The sequence below is a fragment of the Pituophis catenifer genome, unplaced genomic scaffold, assembly GCF_029215685.1.
Source record: "Pituophis catenifer annectens isolate HBS135680 unplaced genomic scaffold, rPitCat1.0.hap2 SCAF_3, whole genome shotgun sequence".
Taxonomy (NCBI): Eukaryota; Metazoa; Chordata; class Lepidosauria; order Squamata; family Colubridae; genus Pituophis; species Pituophis catenifer.
Genome location: NW_027256883.1, coordinates 3,176,708 through 3,194,169, shown reverse-complemented (window position 1 = coordinate 3,194,169; position 17,462 = coordinate 3,176,708). Strand labels below are relative to the sequence as shown.

At 44.2% G+C, this 17,462-nt stretch overlaps 1 protein-coding gene across 1 annotated transcript; it reads right to left on the bottom strand.

Moving 5' to 3' along the window:
- Positions 1-4,978: 4,978 nt before the first annotated feature.
- On the bottom strand, positions 4,979-10,374 carry LOC139314862 (weak toxin 1-like). The gene is made up of 3 exons (XM_070940799.1): positions 10,320-10,374; positions 8,130-8,231; positions 4,979-5,175 (listed from the first exon to the last, which is right to left on the bottom strand). Exons 1-3 carry the CDS (start codon positions 10,372-10,374, stop codon positions 4,979-4,981), a joined length of 354 nt encoding a protein of 117 aa, XP_070796900.1.
- Between the last annotated feature and the right edge of the window lie 7,088 nt (positions 10,375-17,462).

Genomic DNA, 17,462 nt, shown 5'->3' with positions numbered 1-17,462 from the left:
AGGGGCCACAGTTGCCCATTACTGGTCTTGTCCAATGTTTTTCAACCTTGGGCCCTTCATCTTGAAATGTTCTGAAGAATTCTAAGAGTTGAAGTCCACACATCTTCAAGTTGCCGCGGTTGAGAAGCAGTGGTCAAACAATGCCACACCCACCAAGCCACACCCACAGAACCGGTAGTAAAAAATTTTGAAACCCACCACTGACACACACACACACACATATTTGCTGATGCTTTATTTAAACACAATTTGTATATCACTGATTGCATGACCTCTGTAGATGCCGTATGCTAAATAAAAGAAATATATTACAATATAAGAAATCAATAAAATTCCGCAGGATAGATTCGTGCCTGATCTCCACCTTTTTTTATTCTTTTTCCTCTTTCAGGACCTCCTTCGGTGCATGGGATTATTTAAATACAGATTATTTTTATGACTCTGCCAAATGCAACGGATGTTACCGATGGCCCAGTGGAACAGAATCCACCAAGGGAGCTATTTTTTTCCTTATCCAACCGGATCTTCTTGACCCAGCAAGGAAAAACCGCAACGAACATGACCATTCCTTGCACCTGACTCCTCAAAGGGGTCTTCTCCTGTTCTTCTAACAATAAGATCAAGGACCTCAGTTGAGCAATAGTCAACTTTGTTACTGGAGAAGCAGGCTCAGATTCGCTTTGGAGGAAAGGGAAGGATGAGTTGGCCCCTTGGTCGTCAATTGATGAAAAACAACAAAGGAGGATCGGATTTCCAAATAGTTTAGAATGAATCACCTGAGAACATTCGAAACCAATTTCCTCTAATCTAAACAAAGCTCTTTCTCTATGGTACGTTAAACCTGAAAAGCCGAGATGGGCTCTTCAACTGTATTAAAAAAGCTTTTCACTTCCTTGAGATTATTCCATCATTTGACCCAGTGGTGGGTTTCCAATATTCTTACCACCAGTTCACAGTGTGCACACATGCTCAATTTATGCATGCACACGCCTTCTGCACATGTGCCCAGCCTTCCGTGCATGCGCCCAGCCTCGAAAATGTGCCTAAATAGGACGGCATAGAGCCGGGGCGGTTAGATGAGCCCACCCACGATTTTCATTACCGGTTCCCCCAAACCGGTACGAACCGGCTTAATACCACCTCTGTTTTGACCAGTTTGAGGCTATTTCAATTTTCCTGCTAACAGACCAGAGGTGCCTTGTGGAAAGATCTTCTTGGTCATGCTGACCAGGGAAGATGGGAATTGTAGTACAAATACCCCTGCAAGGACATAATCCTTTGGACATGATGGTTAGGGAAGATGGGAACTGTGGTCCAAATGCCCCTGGAAGGAGAGAAATATTTGGACATGCTGATCAGGGAAGATGGGAATTGTAGTTCAAATACCCCTGGAAGGAGAGAAATATTTGGACATGATGGTTAGGGAAGATGGGAATTGTGGTCCAAATGCCCCTGGAAGGAGAGAAATATTTGGACATGCTGACCAGGGAAGATGGGAACTGTAGTACAAATACCCCTGGAAGGAGAGAAATATTTGGACATGATGGTTAGGGAAGATGGGAATTGTGGTCCAAATACCCCTGGAAGGAGAGAAATATTTGGACATGATGGTTAAGGAAGATGGGAATTGTGGTCCAAATGCCCCTGGAAGGAGAGAAATATTTTGGAAATGCTGACCAGGGAAGATGGGAATTGTAGTACAAATGCCCCTGGAAGGAGAGAAATATTTGGACATGCTGATCAGGGAAGATGGGAACTGTAGTACAAATACCCCTGGAAGGACAGAACCCTTTGGGCATGCTGATTAGGGAACATGGGAATTGTGGTCCAAATACCCCTGGAAGGAGAGAAATCTTAGGACATGCTGGCTAGGGAAGATGGAGGTTGTGGTCCAAACATCCCTGGGAGAGGCCCCATATTTAGGAAGGCTAGATTAGCTCTCAACTAGATTCTTAAACAGCCCTACTTTTGCCCCAAACAGATCCCAACTAGACATGAAACTCACAAGGCTGTCTGATGTGGCAATACTGAGTGTCAGGAGGGGCCATTTTGTAATGTAAAGCCATTAAATTCCAACTGGATGCTGAATGCCATAACCCAGGTCTAACCCATGTAATGTATACGTGTGACTCTGTAACTTCGATAAAAATTTGTCATGGTTATTTCAGAATAAAGAAGGATCTTGTTCTTTTACAGGTCAAAGCATTGTTGGAAGGTATACAGGCTTTGAGGAAGACTAAGCAAAAATAGATTATTACTACAAAGCACCTGAAGGCAAGACATGAAGCAATGGATGGAAACTAATCGAGGGAAGCCACCCAGAACTAATGAGAAACTAATGACTGTTAACCAGTGGAAAAACATGCCTCCAGAACAGGGGTGAAATGTAAAATTTGTTGCTACTGGTTCTGTGGGCGTGGCTTGGTGATGGTGGGGGTAATGTGACTGGGTGGGCGTGGCCAACTTTTAAAAAAAAAATTTCAAAGCATTTTTTCTACAACCTCTTCAGCCGAAGAGGTTGCAAAAAAATGCTTTGAAAAGCCTCTGACGATCCCAGCTAAGTTGCCTGATCGGCAGAGGCTTTTCAAGGCATTTTTTTTTTACCACCTCTTTGGCCGAAGAGGTTGCAGGAAAAAATGCTTTGAAAAGCCTCTCTGCCGATCAGGCAACACAGCTGGGATCGTCAGAGGCTTTTCAAAGCATTTTTTTAAAACCACCTCTTTAAAAGAGGTTTGAAAAAAATGCTTTGAAAAGCCTCTCTGCCGATCAGGCAACACAGCTGGGATCGTCAGAGGCTTTTCAAAGCATTTTTTTTACCACCTCTTCGGCCGAAGAGGTTGCAGAAAAAAATGCTTTGAAAAGCCTCTTTGCTGATCAGGCAACTCAGCCGGGATCGTCAGAGAGGCTTTTAAAGGCATTTTTTTTCCCTACAACTGCTTCAGCTGAAGAGGTTGCAAAAAAATGCTTTGAAAAGCCTCTGACGATCCCAGCTGAGTTGCCTGATCGGCAGAGGCTTTTCAAGGCATTTTTTTTTACCACCTCTTCGGCCGAAGAGGTTGCAGGAAAAAATGCTTTGAAAAGCCTCTCTGCCGATCAGGCAACACAGCTGGGATCATCAGAGGCTTTTCAAAGCATTTTTTTTAAACCACCTCTTTAAAAGAGGTTGGAAAAAAATGCTTTGAAAAGCCTCTGCCGATCAGGCAACACAGCTGGGATCGTCAGAGGCTTTTCAAAGCATTTTTTTTACCACCTCTTCGGTCGAAGAGGTTGCAGAAAAAAATGCTTTTAAAAGCCTCTTTGCTGATCAGGCAACTCAGCTGGGATCGTCAGAGAGGCTTTTAAAGGCATTTTTTTTCCCTACAACTGCTTCGGCCGAAGAGGTTGCAGAAAAAAATGCTTTGAAAAAGCCTCTGACGATCCCAGCTGAGCCGTGCGATCATCAAAGGCTTTGTTTTTTTTTTACTTTTAAAAGCATTTTTTCGGCAGAAGAGGTTGTAGAAAAAATGCTTTTAAAAGTTAAAAAAAAAACGCCTCTGATGATCGTGCGGCTCAGCTGGGCATGGTGGGGGTGGGGGTGCGCAGGGATTTTTGCTACCGGTTCTCCGAACCACCTGCCGCCATCGCTACCAGATCGGGCGATCCGGTCCGAACCGGGAGCATTTCATCCCTGCTACAGAAGTTGTGGGTGCTCCATCATGGGAGATTTTCCAGAACAGACTGGAGAAACATTTGTCTGGGATGATATAGGTTCTGCCTCGGACAGAGGGGTTGGACTAGAAGGCCTCCAAGATCCCTTTCGGCATCTGGTTCCTATGATTCTATGATCATCCAAAATGCCATGAAGTTCTCAATCCCTTTGTTAATTTGAAGGCCCAACTGCGACTTCTGCTTCAGCCTGGCTTGTCCTGAGAAAATTATCCGTGGGAATTGAAGGTGGGACTCTTCCTGTCCATCACACCTCATTTCCACTTCGGCAGCTTTCAGATAACCACACAAAAATAAGGAAATATGTCTCTATTTCCAAGAAATGTTTGCCGTCTCCTCATGGGCCCTTTAGCAAAAACAGGACCGAAGCCAGCGTTATTAAGAGGGCCAAACGTTAATTTCATATTTCACGTGGACGTTTTTAGCATTCGTATTGGTTTGACTATGTTTTTTTATTGTTTTAAAATGTTTTTTAATATTTCTAACCATAATGTACAGTATATATATATATATATTTAAAAAAACAGTAAGCCTCTCAGAATCATTGATTGAGATGGGCAACTGTAGAAATTGAATGAATGAAGAATGAATGAATTAATTAATGAATTAATGAGTCATTTTGCTCTGCCCCAGTTTAGAGATGGGCAACCATATAAATTGAATAAATGGATAGTTGGATGGAGGGATGGAGGGATAAGCAAGCCATTTTTCTCAGCCCCAAATCAGAGATGGGAAGCTGTATAAATTGAATAAATGAAGAATGAATGAATGAATGAATGAATGAATGAATGAATAAGTCATTTTGCTCTGCCCCAGTTTAGAGATGGGCAGCCATATAAATTGAATAAATGGATGGATGGATGGATGGATGGATGGATGGATGGATAAGCAAGCCATTTTTCTCAGCCCCAAATCAGAGATGGGAAGCTGTATAAATTGAATAAATGAAGAATGAATGAATGAATGAATGAAGAATGAATGAAGAATGAATGAATGAATGAATGAATAAGTCATTTTTCTCTGCCCCAGTTTAGAGATGGACAGCCATATAAATTGAATAAATGGGATGGATGGATAGTTGGATGGAGGGATGGAGGGATAAGCAAGCCATTTTTCTTTGCCCCAAATCAGAGATGGGAAGCTGTATAAATTGAATGAATGATTAATTGATTGAATGAATGAATGAATGAATGGATAGATGAGCAAATAAACAAACAAACAAACAAACAAACAACTGAATTGTCTCTGCAGCCCACCCACCCCCCACCCCCGATCAGAGTTCCAGATCAATCAAGGCTCCAAAAACAAGAGTCACTGCCAACAGAGATTTGGAGCACCTTACAGCTGTCATATGGTTGCACCTGTCCTCCTGGCAGCAGGTTAAGGTATAGAGTGACGGCCAGGTGGTTTTGGAGATGGGGCATTTGACTGCACAACCTTTTTGAAGCAGGAATCCAGACAAAGAGGTAGCTAAACAGGAAAGGAAACACACAACAGGTTAAACAATTCGGCTTTCTTCTCTTTTCCTTCAGGCCTGAGTTACAGTTAGTCAAGTATTCTCCCACCTGGTCACGTGATTCCCCTTTCTTGACCGTCTGCCAAGCAAAGTCGATGGGGAAGCCAGATCCACTTAACGACCCTGTGACTGATTTAACAACAGCAGCGTTTCACTTCACCCACTGTGGCAAGGAAGGTCGTAAAACGGGGAAAAACTCCCTTAACTTCCATCCTGAGCAACAGACATTTGGGGCTCAGTTGTGGTCATAAGTCGTGGATTACCTGTAAACTACCAGCGGTCATAAAATGGGGCAAAACTCCCTTAACAAGTGTCTCACTGAGCAACGGAAATTTGGGGCTCGGTTGTGGTCATAAGTCGTGGACTACCTGTAAACCACGATCCGGCAGCCAGACTCCAATAGACAGGAAATCCTCAACTTACGACCACAATTTACATTATTTAAGCAAGGCATTTTCGAAGCGAGTTGCGCCCAATGTTTACCTCCATTACCACGATTGTTAAGCAAATCAGCACAGTGTCAACTTGCAAAGCTTTCAAGTTGCCATGAGCAAGAGGGAGGGAGAACTGATAGAGCTGATTAATTTCCCTAACTGAAATGCATTTCATACATTCTTCCTGACCGCAATCAGAAGGAGGGTGTTGGATTTCACAGCCAGCCAAAGTGGTTAATTGGAGAATGTGATTTATGACATGGCCAGGGAGGAGGGGAGAGACAAGGTCATAGGGGAACGTAAATCTACGTGGGATTAGTTCTAACTGCATCCGAATATTGCCGAAATGGTGCTCCTAATAAATGACTATATTTCTTTTGAAGTTCGGCTCATGAATTAATTAGGGCATCTTTCGGAAACTTCACACGCAGTTGTTAACTGAATCTGGTGGTCGTTGTGTCAGCCCTGGAGGCCATCGTTTTCTTTGGATCTTCAGGGCTTCCTCTCTTGGTGGATGGGCATGCGGTAGGAACTGGGAGAGGGGGGGGTTGGATGGCAATGGGGTGAGTTGTATAGCCATAAAAACAACAACATTCTTTTCTCTGAGAAGCAAGGACGTTCAGCCTGCAACTGGAGTGGCGTGACTGGGAAGCTACTCCAGTTGGGATGGTGACCTAATTGGACCATGTGATGGACATGTGGGTGCAGGAGAAGAGACTTGGACTTTCTTTTGGGTGGGGAAAACCTGGAAGCTTTCAGATTCGTGTTTTCCCAGATGTGCCAATATGACTTCTCTAATAAAATGGAACTTTGAGGAACTTCAAGTCTTGGAGTCTTATTTAGTTGGGGGCAGGGGTGAAATGTTCCCAGTTCGGACTGGATCGCCTGATCCAGTAGCGATGCTGGCAGGTGGTTCGGAGAACCGGTAGCAAAAATCCCTGCCCCCCCCCCCCGCCCCATGCCCAGCTGAGCCTCGCAACCATCAGAGGCTTTTTAAAAAAAAATTAAAAGCATTTTTTCTACAACCTCTTCGGATGAAAAAATGCTTTTAAAAGTTTTTTTAAAAAGCCTCTGTGTCAGGTTTCGATATCGTCTCAAATAAAATAAATTGCATTTCCAAACAGATAGTCTTTGAAGAAATCTTTCATTTTATTTAGCACGACAATCTGGCCCCGATCGTGGCATAGCCAACTCTGACTTCCTGCCCCCACACCCTCCCTTTCCGTTCCCCAAATCTCTGCGTCTCATTGGCCTTCTTCCAAATCACTCTCCCCATATCTACTACCTAAGCTCCCAGGAATGCCCCCCCCTCCCTCTCATCTCCTAGGGGATATTATCTTCAGGGAAAATAAGTAGATGAGAAGTCAAGCATCCTCTTGCCAGCTGCCGCCTCGTCTCCTTCTTATGTCAGCACTAGAGTAAATGCAGGTTGAAGTGCTGACATTCTGATGATCGCACGACTCACCTGGGATCGTCAGAGGCTTTTAAAAGCATTTTTTCTACAACCTCTTCAGTCGAAAAAATGCTTTTAAAAGTAAAAAAAAAAAAGGCTCTGCCAATCAGGCAACTCAGCTGGGATCGTCAGAGGCTTTTAAAAGCATTTTTTCTACAACCTCTTCAGTCGAAAAAATGCTTTTAAAAGTAAAAAAAAAAAAGGCTCTGCCAATCAGGCAACTCAGCTGGAATCGTCAGAGGCTTTTAAAAGCCTCTGACGATCCCAGCTGAGTTGCCTATTTGGCAGAGCCTTTTAAAAGCATTTTTTTACAATCTCTTTGGCCGAAGAGATTGTAGAAAAAATGTCTTTAAAAGTAAAAAAAAAAAAAAGTTGGCCACGCCCACCCAGTCACATTACACCCCTCCCCCACCAAGCCACGCCCACAGAACCGGTAGTAACAAATTTTACATTGCAACCACTGGTTGCGGGTATTACTTGGAGCCCTTCAAAATGGCTGGGAAGATCGCAATCGGCAATCCTGGTACCGCAGGACACGGCAACAGTCGTAAGTACATGCCAGTTGCCATGTGACTGGGGGGGGAGGGGATGCAAAGATGGTCATAAGTGCAAGGACTGGTCATAAGTCATTTTTTGTTCACGTTGTAACTTCAGTCGCTAAAGAGCCTTGGTAGTACAATGGTCTAAAGCACCCTGTTATTAAGACCAGCTGCCTGCAATTACTGCAGGTTCGAATCTCGCCAGGCTCAAGGTCGACTCAGCCTTCCATCCTTTCTAAGGTAGGTAAATTGAGGACCCAGTTTGTGGGGGCAATAAGCTGACTTTGCATAAATATACAAAAGGATGAAGGCTATTGCTTAGCGCATTGTAAGCTGCCCTGAGTCTCCGGAGAAGGGCGGCATATAAATCAAATTAAAAATAAAAATAAATAAATAAATAAAATAAACAAAGGGAAGTAAGTCGAGGACGAAATGCACACGCATTACAGAACCGCCTGAGGTCATGCGTGGTGTCTGTTTACCTGTGTATCTTGTGCAGAAAACCTCATGGTGAGAACAATTTTTAATCCTTGTGCACCCCGAGTAGCTTGTCTGATTGCAAGTGTAGCATTCCAGCGAAGGGACTGCGTAGAAAAAATGGAATAGGGTTGGCATTAGTTGACAATCCTGAAACTGAATGTCTCAGCATGGAAGTGACCAGACAGTTAAAGCTCTTCTTTTTAGTTCAGTTATTTATTTATTTATTGAATTTTTTTTTAATTTTTAAACAAAACATAAAAACATCCATCATCCATTCCAATTGCAAGTAGTGTGTCGGTCGGTTACAAATCTTTTGTGCTTCATCTCATATTCATCATTTACTAATTCTCTAGTTTCTCATATTATCAATCTGATATATATCTTTATATCATTATTCTCATTTATCATTCATTTAACAATTACATTTTCATCCCATTAAAATCATTTCCATATATTGTATTATAACATCCATTTCGTATTTCATTTCCATGTTTTATTATCCAGCCATTGATAAAATAAATCCCATATCTTCTAATATTGTTTGTCTTCCTGTTCTCTAATTTCAAATGTCAATTTGCTCATTTCAGCACATTCCATGATTTTCCTAATAACTTCATCTTGTTTGGGTATTTCCTCATTTTTCCAATTTTTAGCAAACACAATTCTAACCGCTGTCAATACATTCACAATCAGGTATCTCAATTCTCTGTTATATGTTTCTGGCAAAATCCCTAATAAAAAAGCCTCTGGTTTGAAATCAATGTGTTTTTTAGTCATTTTTTCCAACCATGTGTGGATTTTAGTCCAATATCTTTTGGTTTCTACACATGTCCACCACATATGGTAATATGAGCCCGGTATCTGATGACATTTCCAGCACTTTTCTGATTTGTTCTTAAACATTCTGGCTATTCTCGTCGGGGGTAGATGCCACCTGTAAAACATCTTATACAAATTTTCTTTATATGCAGTTGACATTATCATTTTTATAATTTTGCGACCAAAATTTTTGCCATTTCTCTAAATCAATTCCAGTTCAGTTATTTTTTTAACCTGTGGTTAGTACTGAAATGACTGGTGACTGGTCCTTGCTCTTACAGCCCTCATTGTATTGAAGGGAAACAGTAATAAGGATATAATAAATAAGAAGAATAAGAATAAGAATAATTTTATTTCTATCCCGCCCTTCTCCCGAAGGACTCAGGGTGGTGTACAGCCTATTAAAAGCACAAGACAAACATCAATTAAAATAATTTAAAATTATTAAATAATTCGGCTCGATTTAAAACCCCAGAAATTTAAAACACTCAATTTAAAATTATTATGTTGATAGCCCGGCCTGGCGGAACTACAGGGTCTTGAGTGCACAGCGAAATGCCCGGAGGTCGGAGATGCTCTCTGGAGCATTTTTCTTAGTGAATGAGGGACGTAAGTCTGCTTCCATGCCTAAGGCATGACTAGAACTCACCATCTCCCAGCCCAAAGTCATCCAATCAGCTTTCATGACTTAGGCAAGACTAGAACTCACAGCTAAAGTGGAGTTAGAACTCACAGTCTCCCGGTGATTGGCCCAAACACACCCAGATGGCTTTCATGCCTAAGGTGAGACTAGAACTCACAGTCTCCTGGTGATTGGCCCAAAATCATCCAGTTAGCTTTCATTCCCAAGACAAAACTAGAACTGTTTGTTTGTTTATTTGTTTGTTTGTTTGTTTGTTTGTTTATTTATTGGTTCGATTTATATGCCGCCCTGCTTAGTAGGGCTTTCGGCCCCCCCTAAGAGGTGTTTTTTGTTTATACAAAGTCAGCTTATTGCCCCCACAGTCCGGGTCCTCATTTTACCTACCTCGGAAGGATGGAAGGCTGAGTCAACCTTGAGCCTGGTGAGATTCGAACTTGCAGTAATTGTAGGCAGCTGATGTTACTTAACAGCGCTTTAGTCTGCTGCGCCACCAGGGCTCTTTTATTTCCTGGTGATTTTGTTTCCTGGTGATTGTCTCAAAGTCACCCAGCTAGCATTCCCGGCTAACACTGAACTAGAACTCAGATCCTCCAGGTGATTGGCCCAAAATCATCCAGCCAGTTTTCTTGCCTATGGTAGGACTCACCACCACTACACCAAACTGACTCATCTTATTCAGCGTCCCCAAAGGAAACAAAACGACGAGTACCACCCTACCCATGGTGCTCACCTTTCTTGATCTGCACGACAATAGTCAGCAGTACAACCGGAAGATGGGTCTTCATGTCTTTCCCGAATTCATCCACGATGAAACTGCCGATTTTGAAGGTCCCCTTCTGGTTTTGGGGCAGAAAAGCATTGCGTCACTAAGGAAGCTATGAGACACACCTTTTCGCACTCAAGGAACTGACACAAAAGAGAAACCAAGAAACCATGGAGGGAAACTAACCAAGGAGAGAAGCAACCTGGAATGAAGGAGAAACTTTCTAACAGGGAGGACAATTAACCAGTGGAACAACTGGCCACTAGAAGTTGTGGGTGCTCCATCAAAGGAGCTGTTTAAGAAGAGAGTGGGCAGCCACTTGTCTGAAATGGCATGGGGCCATGATGGTGAACCTATGGTACGTGTGCCACAGGTGGCACACGAAGCCATATCTGTGAGAATGTGAGCATTGCCCTAGCTCAGCTCCAGTGTGCATGTGTGCGCCGGCTAGCTGATTTTTGGGCCTTCCGTGCCCACCGGAAGTCAGGAAAAGGGATGTTTCCAGCCTCCAGAGGACCTCCGGGGGGTGGGGAAGGCTGTTTTCGCCCTCCCCAGGCGCCTAGAAAGGCTCTGGAGCCTGGAGAGGGTGAAAAACGGGCCTTCCGGTCCCACCGGAAGTCAGGAAACAGGCCATTAACGGCCTCTGGAGGGCCTCCAGGTGTGTGGGGGGAGCCTGTATTCGCCCTCCCCATGCTCCTAGAAAGCTTCTGGAGCCTGGGGAGGGTGAAAAACAGGCCACCGTGCCATTGCGTGCCAAAAGCAGGGGGAACGTGGAGGGGGGGTCGCGCGCACATGCACGGGGGGCAGGGTGCATTGAATTATGGGTGTGGGGACATGCGCATGACCCCCCCCCATGCTCCCCCCACTTTTGGCAAAAAGGTTAGCCATCACTGGTATAGGGTCTCCTGCTTGACGTGGGGGATGGACTACCAGACCTCCAAGGTCCCTTCCAACTCTGTTATTCTGTTAATTAATCAGTGGAACAGTTTGCCTTCAGAAGTTGTGGATGCTCCATCACTGGAGGCTTTAAGAAGAGACTGGACAGCCACTTTGTCTGAATTGGGATAGGGTTTCCTTCTTGAGCAGGGGGCTGGACTAGATGACCTCCAAGGTTCCTTCCAGCTCTATTCTGATTGACTGACTGATTGATTGATGGTTAAGCCAAGGAGGTAAACATGGAGATGTCTATTTGAGATTAGGAGACCATGTCAAAACCTCTGCTTTGCAGGAAAACTCTTCAGTTGTTGGATGAATTTTAATATGGGAGAAGGATTGAACGAAAACTCTTGTGTGCATAACCCAAAAGATGCTTTTCCAAAAACGTAAGTGGACTTTCTTGGTGTTTTTTTTTTTTTTCTTGAGAACATTTCACTTCACATCCAAGAAGCTTTCTCAGTTCCAACTGATTGGTAAGGAATGGAAGGATTTATAGTTTTTGCAGTCATCTGAAGGTCAGTCGTTAGCTCTCCGAGAGTCGTTGAGGCCACTTGGGGGTTTATCTCTAACCCTCCGGATCCCCTGAATCAAAGTACAAATGGATGTGAAAACTTCTTGGAACTGCTGAAAGGTGTTTCACGCCTATTTGCACTGTTCAGGTGACCCTGAGGGCACAGATATGCCTCCAAGCGGCTTCAATGACTCTCAGAAAGAATACTAATGACCAGATGACTGCAAGGAATATAAATTCTTCCATCCTCCACCATTCAGTCAGAACTGAAGAAGCTTCTTGGATGAGAAGTGAAATGTCTTGAAGGAAAAACAAAGACAGTCCGATTGCCTCTTGAAAAAAAAAAAAAAAGACTTGGGGCAACCATGACCTGGATGACTGAGAATCTCCAAAGACAAATGGGTGAGTTGGAAAAAAGTGGTCTCACCATAGACCAACCTCCAGGTTCTCCTCCTGCAGTATCTCCATGCCTGGAGAAACTACAAGCGGATTAATTTTCAAGTGAGGGCAAAACCCACCTTGATTATATCCCTGTTCTGTCCCCCTTCCTCACACAGGCAAACGTAATACCAAGCACGCCTGCCAATATTTTATTAGGTAAACAAATTAGAATTCCTGGCAGACCAAGGTTTTGGCAGCAAACTGCCGAATGCCTGCCAAGACCTTTTCCACTCCCATAAAGCAGAAGAGGACTTATCTTCAGTCCGTTCCAGGAGCAACAAATTATCCACAAGACAAGAGTTTAGTCAATGTTCAGTCCAAAATATATCTCAAGGCGAATTTCAGAGATCACGATGTGACTTTCAGGGTTTCACTTTGTCCGTCACAAAGCCTGAAGAGCAATGCCACCCACTTTTATTCCTGGTGGGGCATGGCTCCGTGACTCAGCTCAATCTCTGGCCCTCCCACGCCTCTTTCGTTGCTGCGCACGCTTCTCCCTCCGACGCTGCCTGGGATCAAGCCAGGATTCATCCTCCTCGCTCCCTATCAATGGGTGCTCCGATATGCCTTCCTCCTGGCACATCCCAGGCTGTTCCTCCTGGCCTTCGGAGGGAACCTGGGGCATTGCCAGAGAGGAGGGTCCTGGAGAGGGAGGCCTTGTCAGTTCCTCCCCATCACCTTCTGAGTCCTCTTCCTCTGTTAGGACAGGCTCGGGAGTCGGGGTCACAACAATCCCCTTTTCCAACTTGCACCTCGCTGGACCTGAAGATGGACTTCAGAAGTTGCAGAACAGCTTATCCAACAGCAGGAGAACAGCACCATCTAATGTCTACCTCGGTATTTCCACCATTACCCTAATTGTTCTGTTGCCTTCTGCTATTGGGTTAATAGAGCTCCATACTTGTCTACTAGGTCTTGCAGCTGTTCAACAGGCCTGACAATCCATAAGGAGTGAGGGGAGGACAAAGACCCCACCTTTTCCCCTTTTATCCTCAGAAGTAGTTCTAGGAGACTCAAAAAAAGATGTTGAGACTCTAGAAAAAGTGCAGAGGAGAGCAACCAGGATGATGAGGGGACTGGAGGCTAAAACATACGATGAACGGTTGCAGGAATTGGGCATGGCTAGTCTAGTGAAGAGAAGGACCAGGGGAGATATGATAGCAGTCTTCCAATATTTGAGGGGCTACCACAGAGAGGAGTGGGTCAAGCTATTTTCCAAGGCACCCAAAGGCCAGACAAGGAATAATGGATGGAAACTGACCAAGGAAAGATTCAACCTGGAAATAAGGAGGAATTTTCTGACAGTGAGAACAATCAACCGATGGAATAGAAGTTGCCTTCAGAAGTTGTGGGTGCTCCATCACTGGAAGCTTTCAAGACTTTGTTAGACATTATTCTGCTTTAAGATAGTTGGAGAGAAGAACATACCAATATGTAACAATGTTGTGTTAGAACAGATCTTCTTTTGTTTGAGGCCCGTTAGAAAGAGGCCCACTCTTGAATGCCAAGGCAATAGAGATAAGGAAGAGCCATGCTTGCAAAATATTGTAGGGGTAGTTATGGGGAGGTATTGATGTAATTAGAGAAACATGTAATTAGAGAAAGAGATGATGATCTCTCTAAAAGGTGCTTCGGATTAGCCGTGATCGGTCCCTGGACCTGATCGGGGGGCGTGGGGGGTGTCGGGATAGGGAACTATCAAATGTAATGCTTTTGAAACTTCCGGTGTGACTTCCTGGCTCAAACTCCTTGTTGACATCTGCTGGGATATACCCCCCTATTTTGCAAAATTGTTTTTTTTTTTTTTTTTTTAATAAAGTCTCTTTGTTTTCATCGACCCATGCTTGTTGGTTGAATTTATTTCCAACAATACCCACCCAGCCGGTCATTAGGGCCAAGAACCGGTTGTTAAATTATTTTAATCCCACCACTGAATATAACCAGTAATGGGTTGCTCCCGGTTCAGCCCGGTTCGGCCGAGCCGGTAGCGGTGACGATGTGACGTGACCGAACCGGTTCTCTTTGTTTGGGAGCTGGGCCCTCCCGCCCGCCCCCGCGTTATTCCTACCTTTATTTCTTCTTTTTTTAGCTCAGCTGATAGGCATGGCAGAGTGGATTGCCGCACCTCAGCTGGGCAGAAACCTAATGCGCTTTCGCGGAGCGCAAGTTCGATGCACATGCGAGCATGTGCACGGCGATCGTGCGCAGAGCACGTGCATGAAGAGAATCGGTGGTAACGCCGGTTGGAACTCACCACTGAATATAACCGTGCAGTAAACATGTGTCTCAGCACTGTGATGTGGCTGAATCCATGTCCAGCGACCACTCAGACCTGTCTCCAGATCTACCATCCCTTACCTTCTTTTCGACCGCCCCTTTGCCTTCCTCAAATAACCCCTAAAATATTTTCGGAGTCACACAAAGGCTTTTCGACAGGTGTACAGCCTGCAAACTGCCATGGAACAAGCCATTGTTGTACGGTTAATGTTCCGTTGGAATCAGAAGTATCCAGAGTCTTCTGATTGGTGATCTTCCCGATCAAGTAACTATGGACTGCATCCAACCCACTGGATCTCCACCTTGGCAACTCGAAGACCCATGGATTTCAAGTCCCAGAATTCCCCCAACTAGCACGCTCTGGACCTCTGGCCTGGACACCCGACCAAGCCTTGCGAACGTTCAGAGTTGAGGTCCTCCTGAACTCTGAAGGGAGAATATTCCAGAAGGCAAGGGCTACAGCAGAGAAGGTGTGCTTCCTAGTCCCTGCCAATACAACATTGCTTGGCTGAGAGGATCCATGTTAGGTCTCACCTGGAAGATCAAACTATTCAGAGGGAGAAATGACAGGGAGAAAACTACCCCTTCGGGTAACCTGGCCCAAAGGCACGAATGGCTTTTAAGGTGATAAACACACAGGGGTGAAATGCTCCTGGTTCGGACCGGATTGCCCAATCCGGTAGCGATGGAGGCAGTTGGTTCGGAGAACCGGTAGCAAAAATCCCTGTCCCCCCCCACCCCCCAATACCCAGCTGAGCCGCACAATCATCAGAGGCTTTTTCTTTTAATTTTTAAAAGCATTTTTTCTACAACCTCTTCGGCCAAAAAAATGCTTTTAAAAGTAAAAAAAAAAAAAAAAGCCTCTGATGATCGCGCAGCTCAGCTGGGATCGTCAAAAGCCTTGGTGGTACAGGGGTTTAAAGCACCCTGTTATTAAGCTTATTAAGACCAGCTGCCTGCAATTACTGCAGGGTTCGAATCTCGCCAAGGCTCAAGGTTGACTCAGCCTTCCATCCTTTCTAAGGTAGGTGAAATGAGGACCCAGTTGTGGGGGCAATAAGCTGACTTTGTATAAATATACAAAAGGATGAAGGCTATTGCTGAGCACATTGTAAGCCGCCCTGAGTCTTCGGAGAAGGGCGGCATATAAATCAAATTTAAAAAAAAAAAAAAAAAAAGGCTTTTTTTCTTTTAAATGCCTCTGATGATCCAAGCTGAGTTGCCTGATAGGCAGAGGCTTTTTTTTTTCTTTTAAGTGCCTCTGACGATCCAAGCTGAGTTGCCTGATCAGCAGAGGCTTTTAAAAGAAAAAAAAAGCCTCTGTCGATCAGGCAACTCAGCTGGGATCGTCAGAGCCTTTTGAAAGCATTTTTTTTACAACCTCTTCGCCGAAAAGGTTGTAAAAAAAATGGTTTTAAAAGAAAAAAAATTGGCCACGCCCACCCAGTCACATTACCCTCCCACCAAGCCACGCCCACACAACCATTAGTAACAAATTTTAGATTTCACCACTCTAACCACACCTTGAATTGCATCTGGAAAGATACCGGCAATCAATTTTATTTATTTATTTATTTAATTTGATTTGTATGCTGCCCTATCTCCGTAGGACTCAGGGCGGTTCACAACAATTAAAATCAAACCAGATAAAAACATATTAAAATACAAATTAAACGTATGTTTTAAACTCATTAAAATAATCAAACCCCATCAGTCCAGGCTGGTAACAGTAAAAGGGTTGGAAGGGACCTTGGAGGTCATCTAGTCCAACCCCCTGCTCACTCAGGAGACCTATACTAGGGATTTGAACCGCCGATCTGCCGACCTTTCTGATCGACAGGCTCAGTGTCTTAGCCACTGAGCCACCTAGACAGCTTATATACAATATACAATACAGCTCATGAAAAGCTCATAAGAGGCAGTTTGATCCCGTGGTTATGGCAACAGGTTCGAAAGCAGGAGATAGTGTGTTCTAATCCTGCTTTAGGCATGAAAGCTGGGTGACCTTAGGTCAATCACCAGGAGACGGTGAGTTCTAGTCCTGCCTTAGGCACGAAAGCCAGCTGGATGGCTTTGAGCCAATCAACCAGGTGACGGTCAGATCTGGTCCCCAACCAGCTGCCTGCAATTACTGCGAGTTCAAATCTCACCAGGCTCAAGGTTGACTCAGCCTTCCATCCTTTCGAGGTAGGTAAAATGAGGACCCAGATTGTGGGGGCAATAAGATGACTTTGTATAAAAAAGAACACTGCAGGGGCGGGGGCGAAAGCCCTACTAAGCAGGTATATACAAAAGTATGAAGGCTATTGCTTAACGCATTGTAAGCCGCCCTGGGTCTCCGGAGAAGGGTGGCATATAAATCGAACCAATAAATAAATAAATAAACTTAGCCGTGAAAGCCAGCTGGGTATCTTTGGGCCAGTCACTCCCTCTCAGTCCAGCTCACCTCGCAAGGGTTGCTGTTGTGAGAATAACAAGAGGATGGAAGATGTGTGTTGGATGTGTTTACGGCCTTGAGTTATTTTAAAAAATAATAAATAAGGCAGGATGCAAATAAATAAATAAACACAGGTCATCTTATGATCACAAATGAGCTGTTGATGTTAACTTAGAACAGAATAACAAGAGTTGGAAGGGACCTTGGAGGTCTTCTAGTCCAGCCCTCCGCTTAGGCAGGAAACCCTATATACCACTTCAGACAAATGGTTATCCAACATCTTCTTAAAAACTTCCAGTGTTGGAGCATTCACAACTTCTGCAGGCAAGTTGTTCCACTGGTTATTTGTTTTAACTGTCAGGAAATTCCTCCTTAGTTCTAAGTTGCTTCTCTCCTTGATTAGTTTCCACCTGTGATAAACAGTTCTAATAGGATACGGAACTACCGGAGACTTTACTTGAAATCAGCAAAGAGTTTAATGACATGTTTGCAAACAAGGGAACACGAG